This window comes from Papio anubis, chromosome 16 (genome assembly GCF_008728515.1).
Source record: "Papio anubis isolate 15944 chromosome 16, Panubis1.0, whole genome shotgun sequence".
NCBI lineage: Eukaryota > Metazoa > Chordata > Mammalia > Primates > Cercopithecidae > Papio > Papio anubis.
The window spans coordinates 7285-29637 of record NC_044991.1 but is presented as its reverse complement, the minus strand read 5'-3'; the positions used below and the strand labels follow the sequence as shown (position 1 = coordinate 29637).

The following is a 22353-nucleotide window of genomic DNA, read 5'->3' as shown; positions in this document are numbered from 1 at the left end:
TCTCCTCTTACAGTCCTCAGCCTCCCACAGGAGGCACGAGGTAAAAACTATTCCTCAAAAAAAAAAAAAAAAAAAAAAAAAAAAAGGACAGCCTCTTTATGCTGAAATAGGAACTTTAAAAGAAGCGCTTCTTATAGTTCAAATGGATGTATCTTGTGGTGTGGCTGTAAGGACTCTGGATTTTACCAACAAAGCTTGTGTATTCCTAACTATAGCTAAGCCTGTCACCTGCTTTTACTTAACTCTAATGTTCCTGTGATCTCAGCTTTACCTAGAAGAGCTCCTGAAACAGCGTGGGTACACAGAAATCTGGAATGAATAGCTATCTGCTCAAAAATATTTGTTTAAAAACAGATGACTGGGGTCGGGCGCAGTGGCTCACGCCTGTAATCCCAGCACTTTGGGAGGCCGAGGTGGGCAGATCACGCCAGGAGATCAAGACCATCCTGGGCAACACGGTGAAATCCCGTCTCTACTAAAAATACAAAAATTAGCTGGGTGTGGTGATGCCAAGCTACTCGGGCGGCTGAGGCAGGAGATTCATTTGAACCAGGGAGTCAGAGGTTGCAGTGAGCTGAGATTGCGCCACAGAACTCCAGCCTGGCGACTCTGAGCGAGACTCTGTCTCCAAAGGAACAAACCAACCAACCAACCAGATGATTGGGAGAATGAAGAGGAAAAAAGATGGGAGACCACATAGGGAAAGAATGGGGACTCACAGATTCAGCTGTGGGTGAGGATTAATCATTACCTTGGCAGAAGCACAAGGAATTGTCCCTGAGGTGAGCTTTGGAAAGGAAAAAAACACAAACAAAAAAACAAAAAACACCTAAATTTCCTTTATTAAGGTGACACATAATCATGTTTTCTGATTCTCTTCACTGCCCGCCTGGGGGGAGGGGGTGGGGAAGGTGTTAATGATACTGATCCCTAATTCTGCTTCAAGGAGATCTGGTGAGAACTTCTTCCACCAGTCCAGAGTTTGCTGGTGCTGACCTCATCCCTGCATTAAGGGCCTTGAATGTGGGAGGCTAATAGGATGGATGGGCTGCAGGAGGTAGAAGAGGGGATGGCCTAGAGAGTTCCTCCATTCAGAGCTGGAGAGCTGTTGAAGGGAAGGGTACTTTAAAAAGGCTCCACCCACCCCTAGCCCCAGCCCCTCAGCTGTGGGGAGAGGCCGCCTCCTCTGGTGGGGTCTCGATGCTGCTGTTCTGCTCCTGGTCTGGCACATTCTCCTCTTCCTGTTCCAACTTGAAGTTCTGTGGACAAGGTTGCAGGTGAGGCCTGGCCCTGCGTTTGCTCAGCCGCAGCTCTGAGACATTTAGTGGGGCCAAGTTCGGCGAGAGCCACTCTACTGCGCTGTAGTCCCTATCCCTGAAGAGAAGCCGTTTCTTCCATCCCACCCGAAATGTGGGCCTGACCTACCTCGAGCTCCTGAAAAATCTCATCCATGAAGTCCTGGGAGTTCTGTTTGTAAGACACAGCTAATCGAATTGCATCATTGAAGAGCTGCAGGTGAGGTACAGACACAGCTAATCAAATTGCATCACTCAAGAGTTGGGGGTGAGGTAGAGATGGTGGATGGGAGTGCCTTGGACTCTGCCCAGTTCACCCCACTGGCCCCACTGTGAGACTACACAATACTCCATTCCTAAAATCAGCAACCTCACCTTTCCATTTGCCTCTCCCCATCACCCTGACCTATGTATGGTCAATGGACTTCCGCCTCATCAAGTCCAGGCCCATCAGCTTCTCCCCTCCCTGCCACCCATGCCCATGCACTGTTCCCATTCTCTCCATCACACCTGCGGTAAGCCCTTCTCTTCACAGCTTCCCTTTACCACCTAGCACCCTGACCTTGCTAGCTACCTCTGCAGTCGACCATACCTTCACAACATTGGTACCATCAGCAGCTGAGACGAAATACAGGGGCAGGGAGAACTTCTTGGCAAAATTGAAGCTTTTTTGGGTCGCGTTTATGTCTGCTGTAGAGAGAAGGTAGGACATTGGTCTGTCTGTCAAGGGAAGGGAAGAGGGTTTGGAGGGTGGGCCACTGGAGGCCTTCATTCCAGAAAGTGGGATAGGCAGGGATGATTAGGAAACATGTCCTAGAGAGTTCAGTTAATAGGGATCTGTGTCTTGGGAAGAGGGCAGGCTGGCTTAGCTGGCTTCTTTATAAGGCGGGAAGAACGCAAGTAACCAAGGGTCGTATCTTATTGTGGGAGGGAGGAACAATCACTGAAGGCTGCCTGCCCCAGGAATGGGGGAGGAAACGTGTGGTGGTGGGTCCCCAGTGAATTGCTAACACCCAGGTGCAGGGATGGCCCCACCATCAATTTTATTGGCCACCACGATGCATGGGATCTCTGGCCTGAACTCCCGAAGCTCCATGTACCAGGTGCTCAGGTTCTTATAGGTGACTTTCCTCTGTACATCAAACACCTGCAAAGGGCAGAGGACGAAAGATAGCTCAGGTGTCAATGTTTCTGCACCGCATCTCCAGGTGACTCACTCACACACCTAAGCAGGTGAGCATGAGCACATGGCGTTGTCTGTGGGAATGCTCTGAATTGCAGCCTCTCTGACCACAGAGGCTGTCCTTTCTCGGGGAAGCCCCCTGGGGTCTCCAGATGCAAAAATGGTTTTAAAAATCTTATTATTGGCTCGTTGTGGTGGCTCACATCTGTAAACCCAGCGCTTTGGGAGGTTGAGGCGGGCTGATCACCTGAGGTCAGGAGTTCGAGACCAGCCTGGCTAACATGGTGAAACTGTCTCTACTAAAAATGCAAAAAGTTAGCTGGGCGCAGTGGCGCATGCCTGTAATCTCAGCTACTTGGGAGGCTGAGGCAGGAGAATTGCTTGAACTAGGGAGACGGAGGTTGCAGTGAACCCAGATCATGCCATTGCACTCTGGCCTGGGCAACAAGAGCAAAACTCCATCTCAAAATAAATAAATAAATAAATAAATAAATAAATAACAGATTCCTTTTTTGTTATCTTGTCATCTAATCTTATTCCCCTATTTTAACAATCATAAATTGAATCAATTTGCCAATTGATACAGTCTGTTAGAAATTGTAAACTTCCGTGTTTTTTAGTCTACTCTTATATTTATTGCTTAAACTGTTTTAAAGTTCCTCTGTAGTAATTGTAAATATTTCTAGAGTTTTACTTTAGTTACTATTGATTTACTTTTATTTTTTACTTTTTAGAGACAGGGTTTCCCTCTGTCACCCAGGCTAGAATGCAGTGGCTCAATCACAGCTCACCGCAACCTCAAAACTCCTCAGCTCAAGGGATCCTCCTACTTCAGCCTCCCAAGTAGCATGCACCCATTAATTCTTAAATTATTTTTTTTGTAGAGGCAGGCTCTCCCTATTTGCCCAGGCTCATCTCAAACTCTTGGCCTCAAGGGATCCTCCTACCTAAAGGTGCTGGGGTTACAGGTGTTAGCCACAACAGGCCTTGATTTCTTTTCTTTTTTCTTTTAGATGAAGTCTCACTCTGTTATCCAGGCTGGAGTGTGGTGGCATAATCTCAGCTCACTGCAACCTTTGACTTCTGTGTTCAAGTGATTCTCTTGTCTCAGCCTCCTCAGTAGCTGGGACTACAGGCGTGCGTCACCATGTCTGGCTAATTTTTATGTTTTTAGTAGAGACAGGGTTTTGCCATGTTGGGCAGGCTGGTCTTGAACTCTTGACCTCAAGTGATCTGCCTGCCTAGGCCTCCCAAAGTACTGGGATTACAGGCATGAGCTACTGCACCTGGCTGATTTACTTTTAATTTTAAGCTTTTGTTCTTTCTGCTTTTTGTTTTTGTTTTTTGACAGGGTCTTACTCTGTCACCCAGGCTGGAGTGCAGTGGCACAATCTTGGCTTACTGCCCCCTAGACTCCCTGGGCTTGGGTGAGCCTCCTGAGTAGCTGGAACTACAGGCACATGCCACCATGCCTGGCTAATTTTGTATATTTTTTGTAGAGATGAGGTCTCATTATATTAACCAGGCTGGTCTTGAACTCCTGGGCTCAAGTGACCCTCCTGCTTCGGCCTCCCAAATTTCTGGGATTATAGGCATAAGCCACTGTGACTGGCCTCTTTAAACTTTTTAAAATTTTTATGTTTTATTATTTGTATTTCATAATTGTATTATGTTTTTATAATTTATTGTTTTTACCTATTTTTATTTATTTATTTATTTTGAGATGGAGTCTTGCTCTATTGCCCAGGCTGGAGTGCAGTGGTGCTCTTGGCTCACTGCAACCTCCACCTCCTGGGTTCAAGCGATTCTCCCGTCTCAGCCTCCTGAGTAGCTGGATTACAGGTGCGCACCACCACGCCTGGCTAATTTTTGTATTTTTAGTAGAGACGGGGTTTCACCATGTTGGTCAGGCTGGTCTCGAACTCCTGACTTCAGGTGATCTGCCCGCCTCAGCCTCCCAAAGTGCTGGGATTAAAGGCGTGAGTCACCATGCCCAGCCTGTTTTTACCTATTTTAAAATATCAGCAAGAAGGATGAGCACTGTAAACCAGCTCTAAGGGCAGAACTCTGAACGATAACTGAGCTGCGGCTACAGTGAGCCTTTGTGCCCTTCACAGGAGCTCCTCCCACGTGTCGAGCCGAACTGCCCTAGTACCACAGTCAGTGGATTAAAGTTACAACCACCACCCTGTAACTGCTGGCACAGCTGACCTCACTTCTAAATCACCCAGCTATTTGTGCAAGGCACATGGTTCAAGCTCAGGGCTAGGGGCTCGCCCTGTGTGGTGGTGGGAGGGTCAGCAGCTGTCACACCCCAAGAGGTGGCAGGAAGTCTATGTGGATTCTCTTTCACAGGCCAATGTCAATGAATCACCAGGTTATCTTGAATTCCCGGGGAAGACTCCTTATAAAGGATGTCTGTAACGAAACTTCCGGAATCTGCCTCACACCAGGCTCAGATGCCTTTTGTCCAGGTCTGGTTTCCTGAGCACCCTTTCCTTGTTTGCAGAGCCGAGGAGGAGCTAGCTAGAATGAGCAGCATCCCCATCTCAAGGTTTCAAGGTGGAGGGTCGAGCCTTGGCTCCGTCTCTGACCCTCAGCTCCCCGTGTGGTCAGAAGGTGAGTGCTTTCTACTCGCCAGGGCCCATGCAGCAGACTGGGGCTGGTGGCAGGCACCTGCAGACACAGGCATGGTGGCAGGAGAGACACCCCAGGCCTTCAGAAGAGGGTCTGAGGGGAGCCCATGGAGATGCATCAGATGCAGGAAGCAGTCACTCCAAGAGAAAAAGAGAGGTGAGCTCAAAATACCAAATGCCAGAGTAGGCCCGAAACCAAACTGGCTAGGACCAAGCTCCTCTGTTCTTGAGGGTCAGACTTCTGCACTACACTGGCCCCATTTGCCTTACCCCATTATCCTCTTGTTTAATACCTTAACAGTTATCAGAGTTAAAGCTTTTGGAATGTTTCAAGGGATTTTGTTCTTAAGGGGCAGTGGGGGAAATCAGGTGATGAGCTCCTTCCTTTACCATCTGCAAAGGTCAGAAGGGAAGAATCCTCACTGTCTTCACCCCTGGTATCTGTACTGTGCCCACCAGTCAGTAAGTTCCTGGGGGCAGCATTGTGTCTTTCTGCCTTGGCACTCCTGGCATCCTGCACATGTGCATCACAGACAGAATCCACGTTGTGGAAGTGATCAGTGGTGCACACAGGAAAGAACAATTCTAATGACAAACATCAGAAGAGGCTGCATGGAGGTGATGGCATTTAAGCAGGGCCTGAGAAATGAGCAGAGTTTCAAGTAAAGGGGTGTGAGCTGGGGAGAGGCTGAGGGAAGAGCATGAAGGAAGGTGTGCAGAGGAGCAGGTGACAATGAGCAGAACAGAGCAGCTCCTTCTGGATTCCCTCTGCTGTTGCTTCTTACAGATGAGATGACACCTGCTCAGCCATGCATCCCTCTCAGTGCCAAGGTAAGGCCGTGCATACTTATAGACAATCACTAGGTGGGAGGTAGGGCTAGAAAGGTGGGTGTCTAAATGCTATGGAGTGCCATGGCAGACTTTATTAATATATGCCAACAATGGTGGCAACCTGTCCATCCCATGTGTTCTTTTAATCATGTGACTCTGATTCCCCACTGAGAAATGCCATCTGTTTCTTCCCTCTGTGACTATGGCCAGAGAGATGCCACATAACTTCCAGGGCTCGGGTATAAAAGGAAATACAAGTCCCACCAGGTTCTCTTTGGATGCTTGATCTTGGGATCTTGGCTGACACTCTGTGAGCAAGCCCAAATCGGCCCAACTGATAAACTGCGAAGAAACACGGGGAGCAGAACCTGCCGGGGGTCCAGCCAAGTACCAGTGTGTGCGTGGGGAGATGCCCCAGGCAGTTCCAGCCTGGAACCCAGCCTTGGAGTCTTCTTAGCTGAGACTTCAGACATGACGGATTCCCGATCCATCAGAAAATGGTTGTTTTGTGCCACCAAGTTTTGGGGTTTTGTGTTAAAGCAAGACCTTGAATGCTATTCCAAGAAATTTTAGTGACTAAGGTTTTCACTTGGTGACAATTGCTAGGTTAATAATTCAGAAGACTAGTCTATTACTTCCTGCATTGTAGATGGCTGATGTTCATGAAAATGTGGGTTTTTTTTTTTTTGATGGAGTTTTGCTTTTGTTGCCCAGGCTGGAGTGCAATGGCGCGATCTGGCTCGCTGCAACCTCTGCCTCCTGGGTTCAAGTGATTCTCGTGCCTCAGCCTCCCAAGTAGCTGGGATTACAGGCGCCTACCACCACGCCCAGCTAATTTTTTGTATTTTTAGTAGAGACGGGGTTTTACCATGTTGGCCAGGCTGGTCTCAAACTGCTGACCTCAGGTGATCCACCCACCTTGGCCTCCCAAAGTGCTGGGATTATAGGCATGAGCCACCATGCCCAGCCATGAAAATGTTTTTTAAGTGGCTCAAAAGAAAAACATGCTCCTTTTCAGCATCTAAAAGTGGTGGCCTGAGAACCAAGCCAGGGAATTCACGGGTAGGAACTTCTATAGGACACAGGTTTACAGAGCTCCTTTTTCCTTTCTTAGCCCTTTCCTCGGCTGCATTTCAGGCACTTACCACACCCTGGCCACCGGGGTGGAACCGTAAGGACTGCGTCCTAGGCAACAAAATGGGAGGCTCGGAGGGAGGCAAGGGGCTGGCCTGAGAAAGAAGGTTCTCTGGGACCCGCAGCATCTACTCAGTCCCAGCATGTGCCCCCTAGGGAAAAGCAGCAGGCAACAGTAGATGGAGGCCTTGGGAGCTTGTCTGACAGGGTGGGTCCATCAGAGGGACTGTGGCCCTGTCTCAGGCACACGTTTGCCTCTTGGATGCTACACCTGATGGTGAAGCCCTGAGCTTGCTGTTCCACCTTTTCTCCACCCATCCCCACCTCCAGAGAGCCCACCTGGCACCTTCTCACTAAGAAGCTCTGGGGAGCAGGTGTGGTTTGAAACATCCCTGGGTGACCCTGAGCCCCGCCTCCCACAACACCCAGACTTGGTTAAGAGGGCCCAGGGCTGCTAGGCCCCTCACCCCTCAGGCCAGACTTGCCCAGTGCCTTTGTCCACCTCTACCCCATCTCGTACCATGATGCAGGCGTGGGCCTTGTGGTAGTAGGAGGCATGCATGCTCTGGAACCGCTCCTGGCCTGCCGTGTCCCAAAAGTCTGCAATGTGAACACAGCTCTGACTGCCTGTTGGGGGCTGGAGATCACAGAGACCCACATGCCTGGTACATTTCTGTGCAAGTCACTAAAATACGACACACATGTGGCACAAACCACAGCACGTGTGTGAGTGTACACGGGGAGCACAGGGAGAAACAGACCACACAGCTCCACACGTGTGTCTTCGACACCGTGTACCTGAGTGTGATGAGAGAGGTGTGTGTTCACCTGTTTGTATGGGAAGACCATGGGTTAGGGGCCAGGAGGAAGGACAACATACACTGGAAGCCCAAGGAGGGAGAAGATAGGTTCCCCGTTTCCCACATGATATGCAGGGTCCTCTAAGTTCTAAACTAGTCCAACTTCTCATGTGCGCTGACCACAGATGGTAGACAGAGTCAGGCAGGCTGTGTGGCCTGGCCAAGGAGAAGATTATGACCCGATGGAAGGTCAAAGCCCGATGTGGTAGATAACGTTCTGACCACATTTACTTTTTTAAACCGGCAGAATAAGAACCCCTGAAGCTAGGCAAACTACTGCCTTGTCGAAGGCCTCTCGACGCCAGGTCAGAGGGCTGGGACTTGGCCCCTGCGTGCCTCCTTCCACCCTCCACAGCTTCCTGGCTCCTGACTCTCTGGGTTCTCTCTACCACCCCTTATCCCTGCCTGGGGTCTCATTTTCTCCCTCTAGACTCTCTCCTTATGAACCTTCCCTCACCTCCCCTCGTCTCCCGCTTCCTCTTTCCTGAGGGTCAGCGTGGCTTGGCCCTGTGCCACTTACCCACAAGGATGGTCTTGCCATCTACCGTGGTTGTGTGCTTGTAGAGGGTCAGGGCGTACGTGGACAGCTGCTGTGGCTGACTGCACTCAGGTTAAGGACCAAAATCAATAAAAGGGGAGGTAAGGAAGGAGTGGGGGGCAGGGGTGTTTGGTTTGATGAAATGGATCCTCTCCCTCCTCTTCTCTTTGGAGTTACTGAGATTTTAAATCAAACCAGTGTTGCAGACAGAGGATCAGCCTCGCATATCACTGGTACAAGCTCCACGGAAGAGTGAGGGGTGGGAGGAGATGGGAGTGTGTTCTGGTCATCGAAGTCTGAGGTAAAGCGCAGAACAGGATTTTACAGACAAGTGTCATAAAGGGCATCATGCAGTTGGAAAATGCAAATGTGGAAACCCCAACTCAATCATTGATGGAGCTTTCGCAGGCTGGAAAGGAAACCCTGACCCTAGGTAGCAACATGACCATTCCAGGGACAAAAGCTCCCACAAGCCTTACAGCTGACAAGCCGTCTATCAATTTGGAGTCTGCCTATGTGTGAAACCCTGAGAAAAAGGGTTAAACTCTGGGGATAAACACCTTCTGAGGCTGCAAGAAGCGGGACAGTGTAAAAAGCAGAGCCAAATGTTGCAGGTGGGCTGGGTGTGCAGAAGCACTTGGTACAAGGTGGAGTAACACATACTCAGATCTTAAGGCAACTGAGCGTTGGGGTGCTGAGCATAGGACAGGGAGCAGCAGGCTCCAGGGGCTCTTCTCACCTGTGGTTTTCAGTGGATCCACTTGGGAAGCTGTTTAAAAATCTCCCAGTTGCAGGGAGGAACTCACTCCAAACCTATACAATATAACAATTCATGGGAGGAAGGTGGGGCTGGCAGCTCCTGTTTTACAAAGTTCATTCATATCAGAGATGTTTTTCAACAGTAGGGGGCCCAAGCTTTGAGGTTAAATGAGTTGGCCAGTGTCAGAAGCTACTAAGGAGGAGAAGGAGGTGGGGTTTGAATCCAGGCATTAGATCCAAACCATTTGCTGTTTGCCATTCTACTGCCCTCTTAATATAAAACAAATCCAAATATGAGTAAGCTCCAAAATATACAGCACTGATTGTGCAATGCCATGTGGATCAACCGGCAAGAAACAAGCGTGGAACAAAACCTGTGCATTCACTTACCCAATCCTCCTTCCTGGGCTGCTGCTACAAAGTGGTGGGCAGTGGGGCACTGACACATGAGCGTGGGAAGACCCACAGGAAAGAGGGGTATTTCAAACCTTGAAGGATACAAGCCGTCCATGAGAAACCTCTCCATGAGTCTGAAAGCAGAACAGGCAAGGCGGTCAGATGGCGTCTCCATCGCTCCCTTGTCCCAAACTTTATCACCCTAAGGCCGACAACCTGGAAGCCACCTGTGGTTTCCCCCTTTCGCTCCACAGTCACACAGTTTCCGGGTCAAGTCTGGAACCTGGGAATCAGCATTACCAACCCGTCATAACCAAACAGCTCATGTCACTATGAGTACACACACCAGCCCATGTGAAGCTCTCAAATCTGTTATTTTCACCACAGCACAGTGCTGCACATACAATTACCCTTGTGTTATACACAGGGAAACAGAGGCCAGGCCAAGGCTGTGCCTTCCGTTCAAAAGCCATTTCCCAGCCGGGCACAGTGGCTCACGCCTGTAATCCCAGCACTTTGGGAGGCCAAGGCGGGTGGACCACTTGAGGTCAGGAGTTCAAGACCAGCCTGGTCAACATGGTGAAGCCCTTGTCTCCACTAAAAATACAAAAAATTAGCCAGGCATGGTGTCACATGCCTGTAATCCCAGCTACTCGGGAGGTTGAGACAAGAGAACCTGCTTGATCTATTGGTTATTGAGAGGACTATCTATTCTGAATGCGGTCAGTTATTCTGTTAAAAAAATTAGGCAGACTTTGTCACTCCTCTGTGCAGAACCATCCAGTGGTTCCCCATTTCTTTCAGTTCAAACTCTCCCATTTCTTTTTCTCTCCCTCTGTTCTAGCCACTGGCCATTTCCTCCTTTTGTTGTTGAAATGTTCCTGCCAGATATCTGCAAGGCTTACTCCTTGCTTTTTTCAAGTCTTTGACCCAATGTCACCTTTACAACTAGCCCTTCCCTGACCACTCTCTTTACATAGCAACATTTTTTCCCTCAAGTTTTGTAGGGTCACTGCTTGCCTGTCTGTCAGCGTAGTACACTCTAACCATGATTTTATACTTCTGACTGTAAACTGCAGCTTCACTTGTAAAAGGAGGATAGACTTCATTTATAACTATAAAGAAACAGTACCCTTACTATAAAGAAAACACATCATCTTCTTAGATGATATAGAAAATTACACAAAGAAATTTCCGCAGCCAGAGGTTAAGCTGGTAAATGAAAGAGACCCAAGCTCAGAACACTGTCCTGAGGGGGCGCGTGCTCAGGACGCGGAGGAGGAAGAGGAGAGACCCATAAACTTGCCTCATCAACGCAGAAGCAGTGAAAGAATAAAAACACAGGCACAGAGGGATTTTCTTAAGGAAAAGTTGCCTCTGGAAGACAGGATGAAGGAGAAAAAATAAGCCCCAGAGACTCATTCCCTTCCAGCATTCTGCAGCTTAGCAGAGAACCAGCTCGGCAGGCCTGAGCTCAACAACAGAGCAGGCCTACCTTCGGAGGCTCTAGGAAGCTGCCTCTGTCTCTGTCACATACACAGATGTTCCCTGTCTTCTTTTCCCAAAAATATTTAGAGCAGGCACTGGTTACTGTTGGCCTAAGCACAACTCCCTCAGGATAATGAGAGCTTGGGACCCAGGGAGTCACATGCTGTGACTTTTCTGCTTGCAAATTTCCCCCATCACCCTACTCTGTACTCACACCATGTGGCCTTAGTTGGGGGTGGGGTTGTGTGCCTGTGCCCTCTTTGCACAACGATGATAGGCAATTATTAACAGGAATGGAAGACCCTAAAGGCCAAGTTATACAGCTATCAAAGAAAAAAGACAATACATGTGGACCTAACTACTCTTAAAGATGGAATCAGAAAGCCACGTCTTGTTGGCCGGGTGTGGTGGCTCACACCTGTAATCCCAGCACTTTGGGAGGCCAAGGCAGACAGATCGCTTGAGGTTAGGAATTCCAGACCAGCCTGGCCAACATGGCAAAACCTGTGCTAAAAATACAAAACAATTAGCTAGGCATGGTGGCGCACGCCTGTAATCCCAGCTACTCAGGAGGTTGAGGCATGAGAATGGCGTGAACCCAGGAGGCAGAGGTTGCAGTGAGCTGAGATCACGCCACTGCACTCCAGCCTGGGGGACAGAGCGAGACTCCGTCTCAAAACAAACAAACAAACAAACAAACAAAAAAACTAAACCAGAGCTGCAGTGTGTGATTGTGTGGTGGGGAAGAGAGAGAGAGAGAGGGAGAGAGAAAGAATTCAAATTCATGGAGATGGCCTAAAAACCAGCAAAGCCCCCAGAGAACTATTCACAGCTACCTGAGTCAAAGGACATGTTTATAAAAATGAAGGTAGAAAACAGGGTGGGCCTGGAGTACTTGGGAAATAAGCGTAACCAGTTCTCTGGGCAGGGGCAAGTGTACCCTCATGCCATGAAGGCAGAAATGGACATGTGCCCTCACCAGTCGTAGGTGTGAGAAATAGGACGTCTCATGGAGACAAGCCGCCAGCACCGCAGAGCCTCCCTTCACCTCTCCGGGTGGCATGTAGGCACCGAAATTCATTAAAAGAAGAAGCCAATCTTCACCATGATTATAGTCAATCGTCAGTTCTACCCAGTTTTCTCTATCTCAGAGAGTCCCTCCAAGAAAGCATCTTCACCACCTTTACCCAATCTGTCACGGTGGCATAGCCACTTTTCTCTTTCCATTCCCACTCCCCGCCCTTGCCATCCCTCAGCCCACAAACCACATACAATGTCCTTAGTTGCTCCACATGTTCTCTCAGGGCTCAGAGGAAACACTCAAATTCCTCAGTCCTTATGGCCTGCCCCCTCCACCCAACACACACAACTGCTCTCGTGATTCCCCTCGTTCCTCCATGAACATCTGGACTCCAGCCAAGACTGCTCCTTCACCAGCCCCAAGAAGTCATGCTCCTCTGCCTCTGGAGGACTTTTTTAAATGCCCCAGACCCTCTCTGGGGCTGATATTTCTTCCCTAATCTCTCAACATACTTGGATTTGCCCACTGCGCTGTCTCCCAGGCAGATGATCTTCACGTTGTCATCAGCATCAGACTTCCCTTGGTCCAGCTCACTGGGTTTGGTTCTGTCTTCTGCCATTGGCTCCTAGCTGTAGAGAGGGGTCCAGCCCAGGGGAGGGGAGGGTCTTGTCACTATGTGGGAAGATCAACAAGAGGATGTTGTCAGAGATAAGTCCCCTCAACCAAATTTATTTCCTCCTCTTCCTGGACAGGAGAGACAATGAGCCAATGAGAGAGGGGTCCAAGAATAGGCTCACACCCTTCTCCATTCACCACCAACTTGCCTGCCACATGCTGAGCCTTGGGGTTGTAAGCTTGTACCCACAAGATTCTCTTAGAGTGGTTTTCCCTATGATATATTCCTATTGTGGGTATGCTTAAGGTCACACCTCCCACGACCACCTGGAGAGACAGCATTCTGTATTTACAAGTTCTTCTTTTTGTTTTTTTCTGAGATGGAGTCTTGCTCTATCACTCAGGCTGGAGTGCAGTGGCGCGATCTTGGCTCACTGCAAACTCCGCCTACTAGGTTTGAGTGATTCTCCTGCCTCAGCCTCCCCAGTAGCTGGGATTACAGGCACCTCCCATCACGCCCAACTAATTTTTGTATTTTTAGTAGAGACAGGGTTTTACTATGTTGGCCAGGCTGGTCTCGAACTCCTGACCTCAAGTTATCTGCCCATTTCGGCCTCCCAAAGTGCTGGGATTACAGGCATGAGCCACTGTGTCCGGCCTGTATTTACAAGTTCAACATACAAAAGTTTCCTTACTTGTAAAACAGGGACAAAAAAAAAAACAACACAAAAAAACACAAAAAAACAGTGCCCAGTCACATGGTTGACATAAGACACTGTCTGCCAGAAAGCCTGAGCTCTCACCACTGAATGACACTGACAGACAGCCAAATATGCCTGACCCACACTTGTGATCCTTTGCCTTCTTCATGCCTCTTACCTCCCCTTCATTTTCCATCCTACTGTAATCTGTACCTGCCTCTCCCTCTCTCAACACGTGCAATTCCCCTAACCCCCTTCTCCAGTGGTGTTTCAACCTTTTCTAGTTTCAAGTATCTCCTAAATGCTGATTATACCCCGCTGTACCTCCATCTAGACTGTTTCCCTCAGTGCTGGACTCAGATATGGTATGCAATTGACTACTAGACTTGGAGTAGCAGAGTATGACACACAGGCATCAATAACATGTTATACACAAATACTTTAAGTCCTGCGCACCCCAAATGCTGCTCCTCACATTACCTATTTGCGCAAGACATTCACCAGGCATCCAGTGCCAAAGGCTGTGTACAACATAATCTCTAGCTCTGTTTTACTCTCCTCACACCTAAATATGACTTTGCAAACATTCCTGAGAATGTAATCACAGTCCAGACTCTTAGCTAGGTGGGCACATAGAAATGATATGATGACGAGATAGCAGCAATAGGTGAACCTTACTGAGCATTCACCATGAGCAGACGTTGCACAGGGTTCAGGGGATGTAAGACACAATGATAGCAGAGTCTACTGTGGTAAGAGCTACGACAGAAGTATGCACACGGGTCAGGGGTAGAAAATACCAACAGGGCCCCCGAGTTTTCCTGACTGTGCCACCACACAGCTACTGCTTCTGCACAGCCAGGGACTTCGCCTTGTTTATCCAGGGACACAATTCCTGGGAAGTGGCAGATGCTTGGAAAGCATGGTGAGGGGTCTGCCCCCTTTCACCTGTACCCTGTAGAGAGAGCGACAGAAAGCCAAATCCAGCTGCACGGCTCCACGCTTGAAGAGGTTCTTTCTTTTGTTTAGAGACAGGGTCTCACTCTGTCGCCCAGGCTGGAGTGCAGTGGCGCGATCACGGCTCACTGCAGCCCCCAACTCCTGGACTCAAACGATCCTCCCTCCTCGGCATCCCTGGGACTACAGTCGTGAGCCACCGCTTACGGGCGAAGACTTGGTTGTCGCTGTCCTCGCGATCTAAGTGGGCAAGCTATCTTTCTTTTTTTTTTTTGAGACGGAGTCTCGCTCTGCCGCCCAGGCTGGAGCGCAGTGGCCGGATCTCAGCTCACTGCAAGCTCCGCCTCCCGGGTTCACGCCATTCTCCTGCCTCAGCCTCCCGAGTAGCTGGGACTACAGGCGCCCGCCACCTCGCCCGGCTAGTTTTTTTGTATTTTTTAGTAGAGACGGGGTTTCACCGTGTTCGCCAGGATGGTCTTGATCTCCTGGCCTCGTGATCCACCCGTCTCGGCCTCCCAAGCTATCTTTCGGCGCCCGGCCGGGCAAGCTATCTTTCGATAAATGTTTTTGGGCACCAACCATGTCCATGCATCGCCAGGCTGCCCGTCCCGCCCCCCACAACAGCCTCGCGAAGCCACCTTTCCGTCCTTCCCCCGACCGGGACGCCCTCCCGCCCAGACCCCTAGGGCGGCCTCTGAGGGGCTGATCCTGCGTGCTAAGCCAGCCACCGGGGCGGATTTGCCCTCACGTGCGGTCCCGAGTGAGGGCTGGAGAGACCAGGGACGCTGCAGGTCGCCTGCCCGCGGCCAGCGGCCCCTCGGGCCCTGCCGCCCGCCTGGACTCGGCGCGGTCTCAAACCACGCCCGCCGGCCCAGCTCGCGCCGCAGCGCACTCTGCTTCCGGCTCGGCCCGCGTCCTCGCAGCTGCTACGCAACCACGCAAGGACCCCGAGGGAGGCTGCCCGGCCGAAGGCCTGAAGGACCCCGCTGGGGCGCGGGTTGCCCAGCGCGGCGCCTGGCGGGCGGGCCGCAGGGAGTGCGCATGCGGCCAAGTGCGGCGCTGCGTCTCCCGGCTGTGGGTGTGGTTGGTACTGAGCGCTCAGTGGGTGCCGCCCGCCGGGAGGGAGTGGAGGGGGGAGCACGTCAGCGGTGGGGGGCGCAGGTCCAGCTTTCTCCATTTTTTATTTATTTGATGGGGTAAATTTGAGCAAATTTCTCGACTTGTCGACATTTGTTATTAACTGAGCGGGAATTAGGAGACGAGCCTGGTCCTCTCCGCACAGCCCAGCAGGTACGCCGCCCATGTGCCTGTGGAGAACAGCGGCTCCCGTAGGGCCGACAGGTGTGGACCAAGTAGCTGTGAAATTTCTTCTGAAACGCACGAGGGAGGACGAGTGAGCTCCGTGGAGGAGGGGCGCTACCCCGGGGGACGTCCCCATGCATGGGCTTGCAGACCCGAATATCTGAGACAGTCAATTTAGAAAGTTTATTTTGCCAAGGTTGAGGACGCACGCCCGGGACACAGCCTCAGAGTCTTGACGAAGCATGTGCCCAAGGTGGTCAGGACACAACTTGGTTTTATACATTTAAGGGAGACAGGAGACATCCAATATATGTAAGATGAACGGTGGTTCCGTCAGGGAAAGGCAGGACTGACTCGAAGCAGGAGGGGCTTCAGGTCACAGGTAGGTGAGACAAACTGTTTGTATTCTTTGGGTTTCTTTTTTCTTTTTTTTTTTTTTTTTTTTTTTGCTCTGTCGCCCAGGCTGGAGTGCAGTGGCCGGATCTCAGCCTGCAGGCTCCGCCTCCCAGGTTCACACGCCATTCTCCTGCCTTCAGCCTCCCGGAGTAGCTGGGACCACAGGCGTCCGCCTCGCCCGGCTAGTTTTTGTATTTTTAGTAGGGCAGGGTTTCACCGTGTTAGCCAGGATGGTCACCGATCCCTGACCTCGTGATTAGCCCGTCTGCGGCCTCCCAAAGTGCTGGGATTACAGGCTTGAGCCACGGCGCCCGGCTAGTTTTTTATTTTTGAGTAGAGGCGGGGTTTCACCGTGTTAGCCAGGATGGTCTCCATCTCCTGACCTGCGTGATCTGCCCGTCTCGGCCTCCTAGTGCTGGGATTACAGGCTCAGAGCCACCATCCACGGCCTCTTTGGAGTTCTGAATAGCCTCCCCAAAGGCCATCAGATGTCACATACCTCCAGTGAGCCAGAGGGTGACTTTGACTAGAGGGGAGGAGGCAGGTTTCCCCTAAGCAGTTCCCAGCTTTTTTCCCTTTAGATTATTGATTTTTTGGGCCCTCAGATTCATTTTCCTTTCACAGGCTAAGCAGCTGGGAACTGAAAGGTTCATGAGGCTGTAAGGGAAAGTCCCGAGTTTCTTCAGGTGAGCTGGGCCACAACAGCAACCGCATAAGGACCTGGAGGCACACGAGGGGGCTCCTGGGAGGGTTCGAGGAGAGGAGCCGTGAACCCTGACTATCTGAGATAGTTTCAGGTGATTTAAGTTCATTTGCTGAGGTTTGAGGATGTGCACCGTGACAGCCTCAGGAGATCCCCGACAAGTGCCCAGGTGGTCAGAGGCACAGCTTGGTTTAGGGAGCATGAGGCGTCAGTCAATACATGTCAAGTACCTTCTTCCATCCAGAAAGGTGAAAAGGGACAACTGGGAGGCTTGGGGAGGGCCTCCAAGGTCACAGGTAGGTGAGAGAGACAAATGTTGCGTTGTTTTGAGTTTCTGGATTGCTTACTCTCCAAAGGAGGCGTCGGATGTGCACCTATCTTGAGTGAGGAATGGGTGATTTGGAGTAGAATGGGAGGCAGATTTGCCTTGAGCAGTTCCCAGCTTGACTTTTTCCCTTTAGCTTAGTAATCTTAGGGCTAGATTTTCTCCTAGAGCCTGTGACTAGATTTGCATGTTTAGATCCTGCGAGGAGGCTGCTGCACAACGTGCAGAAGTCATGTACAGTGGCCTGGACTCGAAGGAGGCGATGGATTTGAGAGACATTTAGGAGGTATTAGGATTGCGGGGGCCTTGATGATAGCTTGGTTGTGGGGGTGGAGCAGGAGAGGGGTGTCAGCAGATATTATCTTAGATTACCACCTGGGATATTAGGGAGGAAGCGAGTGGGCTGTTTTTTCTTTGTTAGGCAGAACTTGGTTTTGTGTGGTGCAGTGAGGGTGCCTCAAACCAAAGGCTGACTTCCTCGTACAGGCCAGACCCCACATGGCCGTTCCTGTGACTGCCCAGGCCACTTTGAGGCTGAGAGAGGTGGTTTTGTCCTGGCCTTTGCCCACTACTTGCGTGTTCACGAATGACTTCTCTGTGTTGGCAGATTTAGGGGTCCACCAGATAGGATCCTGTAGAAGACACCTCAAGGTCTTTAGTCAATTTATAAAGAAGCATCTTTTTGTTCATTATATCATTTTCCACAATCAAAAGATGAATAAAATATCGAGGTTTATTTGAAGATAAGGTTGATGAGATTGCACCTGTGCTGAAGTAGTGTTTGGATTCGTTGAGACACCCAAGGGGTTGAGACAATCCTTTACCTTGGAGTTTGTGTCTGTAAGTCCTGCTGTTGAGAGCTGTGTGTGTTAAAATGTCTGATTGGGCAGGTGAAGTCTGGGCGTCTGTAAGGTTAGGTGAAGGAGGTTGGTCTGTAAGGTTGGGGTGAGGGAGGTTGGTCTGTAAGGTTAGGTGAGAGGAGGTTGGTCTGTAAGGTTAGGTGAGAGGAGGTTGGTCTGTAGGTTAGGTGAGGGGTTGGTCTGTAAGGTTAGAGTGAGAGGAGGTTGGTCTGTAAGGTTAGGTGAGTGGAGGTTGGTCTATAAGGTTAGGTGAGAGGTTGGTGTCCAACAAATTATCAGTGCCCCATCAACATCCCAGTTCTTGTCCACAATCTTCCAGTTGTAGGACTGATCTTGGAGCCCTCAGGGCTGACTTCAGAGGAGAAGTACTGTGCTCTGTATGGCTGTCTGTTTTGGAGTGTAAATTGTAAATCCTCTGTAAGCGAAGTTGGAAACAAGTAGTTTCAGCTTGAGTTTCTTGTAAATGAAGCACGTCGTATGAACCAGAGCATTATACCACCAAGGGCAGCAGGGGTCCCTCTATCACCATTTCTTCCAGTGGCTAGCTGGGGATTTAAACAGAATAATGTGTGCAGCCTCATTGTGTGAAAGTCCAGTATTTTGTGCTTGGAGTGTGTCATCAGGGAAGGGGCCTGACTTTGAAGGCTACTGCGTCTGGCTCCATGATAGGAGGCCTGCTTGTGGCCTTGGTCTTCACGAAGACCTTGGGTGCCACAGCTCACTTCAGCCCTGAGATCAGCCTGGCCTTGGCTGACTGGAGTCCTGGTTCTGGAGGTGAGAATACACCCTGGGCTTCCCACTGCATAGCTGCACTGTGAGCATTCAGGTGCTTGTTTGGGGACAATCTGAGTCCTGTGCCAAGATGCAGTGGTGCACACCACAGGAACCAAGGGTCCCTGCTTCTACTGGAGAATCTGGACAGATATAAAAAGGTAAGAAAGGCTGGGGGTAGGGTTAGGGTTAAGGTTAGGCTTGGGGCTGGGGTTGGGATTGTGGCTAGGAGTTGGGGGTTGTGTTTAGTTTTATGATTAGGGTTTAGTGTTAGGAGGTTGGGGTTTTAGTGTTAGCATTTTAGGGTTATGGTTAGTGGTTAGGGTTGGGGTTATGGTAAGGTGTTAGGAAGGTTAGGGCTAAGGTTTAGGAGTTAGGGTTGGGGTTAAGGGTAAGGATTACAGCTTTTGGGTTAGGGTGCTTGGCAAAATGGGTCCACCCTCTCCCAGGTAACCCTGGCTCTAGGCCCTCTTTTACATGTCCTGGCCTGCCCACCAGTCCTGGAGCCCTCTGCTGACCTAAGCCTCCCGCTATGTTCTTACTTATAAGTGGACATAAGCTATGATGATGATTCAAGGCCTAAGAATGATAAGTGGGCTTTGGGGACAGGAAAGGTGAGAGGAGGTAAAGGGATAAAACCCCTACATTGGGTACATTGTACTCTGCTTGGGCTATGGGTGGACCAAAATCTCAGAAACCATCAATAAAGAACTTTAGCATTTAACCAAAACCACCTGTTCCCAAAACTATTGAAATAAAATAAAAATAAAATAAAAATAAAATAATAACAACAATATCTTATTCCTTTGGTAGACCACATGGCCTAGCTCAAGAATTGAGTAAATGCTTATGCAAAATATAAGAATAAATGGAACAACTGGGTAAGCACAGCTCATGCAGAGATGTCCAGCCATTTCAAGTGTTAAGGTTCAAGCAGTGTTCCCTCTGCACTTGAGCCCTGAATACTGCATTTTTGGGAAGGCACTGCCATCTCAAAGCCTCCTTATTTATAGCTCATGTTCTAACCCTCACACAGCACATGCTTGTCTTTAAAAGCATCAAGGAATTGAAATAAACCACATATTAATCAAGGAATAAGTGGGCAATTAGAGAACCCACATAATTTAGTTGTATAATAGTAAGCTTCTTAACATAATATTTAAAGAAAAATAGACAAGATAATCTTTTTTTTATAAAAAGTGCAAATTATTCAACTGTTTCTGAATACTCGCACTGCTAAAACTCACACTGGAAGCACTGCAGAATGGTGGCCACGTGAAGTGCTCTCCCAGTCTGGGACCGTTATTCCTCTTGTGTAAAAACTGCACCACTTTCAGACAGACTCTCAGGCAAAGACACAGAAAATTATCTCATTATTAGATTCGTGATCTGTTAGGAGTTTCCCACAGGGTCATCTGAGCCAGTAGTTTTCAAAATGAGTTGATGGCTTCATATCCTAAAATGTACATTTAAATTCTGAATTTAAAATAGTTTCTGTATTTTTTTCCATTCTAAGACAGATTTTTTATGCTTTACTTTTTCTGGAATTAGCATGCATCTTACAATTGATACACTGCATTAAATATGATGAGATCTCTTCTGTTCTTCTAAAAAATTATCAATACATTTGTGATGAATATTGAGTTAATAGCATCTCGGAATTTAAAACATCCAGGTTACAATCATTAACTCTTCTACAAGATTTAGATACAAGAAGGTCATATTTCTTTCTTTTTATAAGTCAAATTATACCTAGCAGAAACTCACATGTGTGAAGATATGGAAGATTCCAATTCAGGGTTCCCTCATCATATTCTGTGCCAGACACTGGAAGTGAGGGTATGGTGGCACTTCATGTCCCTCACCTTCCTGTCTCCACTGCTTTCCCTGTGACTGCCAGCTGCTGGCCTTTACTCTACAGAAGGGGTGAGAGGACCACTGCCCTGGCACTTTGGGAGGATGCTCCTCTGGCATGGGAGAGTGCCAGGAGGCAGCCGTCACATGCCAGAACCTTAGCCACCAACCACATCTAAGGGGTGTATGTGACTAGAGCCTGGCCCATTAGGAATGCTACTGTTCTGGGAACATCTCCCCAGCATCCTCATTTTGTTTTCCCATTGGCTAGTCCAGCTTAACCCTTAGATGATTCTAGATCTCCCTAGAAAATACCTAGGTGAGAGTTATCCAGGCAAATTCTCTTTTCCTCCTTTAAAGCCATAAAAGGCCATATGCATGTGTGTGTGTGTGTGTGTGTGTGTGTGTGTGTGTGTGTGTGTGTGTGTGTTACAGAGAGGCTAATCTGCAAAAGCACAGCTTGGCCTTCAGGAAATGGATGGGAAAGGGAAAAGAGGGCTGCTATGATTTCCTTGTGCCTTCAGCACACACAAAGAAAATATCAGTTAGTACTTTCTCTAAATGAATTCCATCTGTAACATTGAGCATTTTAAAAGTTGTTATAATACATTTAAATACCTTGCCCATATAAGCACATTATAAAATGCATTAATGAAACAATTAAGTGTCCCAACAACCTATCTTGTAAGCCCACAAATTAATTTCTCCCACTATCTATGGTTGTTTTACCATTTGTGCAAATATACCACTGAATAGAGATAGTAGACAACCCACATTTTGACAGAAATCCACTCGTGGAAATTACACACAAAATTCTGCTGTAACCTATGTGCATTGCTTGAATCTGCAATTAAATGTGAGCCAAAGGCCCATTTGTTCATGCATGTGTTTTATGATTTTGTCTGTTCCTTTTGACTTACATATTTATAATACAGAATGTGAGAAGAGTTAGCTCTTTGTAGTTATTTAGCTGGAAGACATAGAAAACTGTTCTAGAGGCGGTGATTGAAACTCAAGCCTGTAATCCCAAGTACTTTGGGAGGCGAGATAGGCGGATCCGCGAGATCAGGAGATGGGGAGACCATCGTGGCCTATACAGTGAAACCCGTCTCTACTACAAAATACAAAAAAAAACTAGCGAGGCCGAGGTGGGGCGAGCCTGTAGTCCCAGCTACTTTCGGGAGGCTGAGAGGCAGGAAGTAAGCGTGAACCCGGGGAGGCCGGAGCTTGCAGTGAGCTGAGATCCGGCCACTGCACTCCAGCCTGAAGCGACAAGCGAGACTCCATCTCAAAAAAAAAAAGAAAACGTTCTAGAACCTTTAAAAGCAGTTTCAGGAATTTTTAAAGTCCTAATTACAAGTCAAGATATTATTTTTAAATTATTATTCTTTGGAAACTCCTTTTTGTGTATACATCAAGATTTATCACAACATATAAACAAAAGTAGGAAAGTATGGTTACCATATTTATAATGGCAATCCTCATGTTGCTTATATTCCATAATTAAAGTCACAAATTGAGCTCACAAAAATATTTATATTAATAAAATGATTATCATTGGTAATGTTTGATATTTTTCTTGTACATTTTTATGTAACAAAAAGTTTTTACTATTAAAAATGGTTTTAAAAACTGAGCAAGCCTAACTAATTTTATAAATACAATAACCTGAGGCTCATCAGGGCTGGTGACTTCCAGAACCTCTGACTTGGAACCCCTCTGACATTT

General features: G+C 48.7%; 1 protein-coding gene across 8 annotated transcripts; it reads right to left on the bottom strand.

Annotated features, from left to right (window-relative positions):
- Positions 1–823: 823 nt before the first annotated feature.
- RABL2B (RAB, member of RAS oncogene family like 2B) lies at positions 824–15345 on the bottom strand. 8 transcript variants are annotated; one of them, XM_009217625.3, is made up of 9 exons: positions 15163–15345; positions 12654–12813; positions 9737–9766; positions 8460–8539; positions 7600–7679; positions 2331–2442; positions 1888–1982; positions 1426–1509; positions 824–1259 (listed from the first exon to the last, which is right to left on the bottom strand). In XM_009217625.3, the coding sequence occupies exons 2-9, from the start codon at positions 12758–12760 to the stop codon at positions 1161–1163; spliced, it is 687 nt and encodes a 228-aa protein (XP_009215889.1). In that variant the 5' UTR covers positions 12761–12813; positions 15163–15345; the 3' UTR covers positions 824–1160. The 8 variants fall into 8 exon arrangements, with proteins under 8 accessions (XP_009215889.1, XP_003905823.1, XP_021777436.1 ...); XM_003905774.5 differs by having other exon boundaries at positions 1888–1985; positions 15163–15339; XM_021921744.2 differs by lacking the exon at positions 15163–15345 and adding an exon at positions 14406–14720.
- Between the last annotated feature and the right edge of the window lie 7008 nt (positions 15346–22353).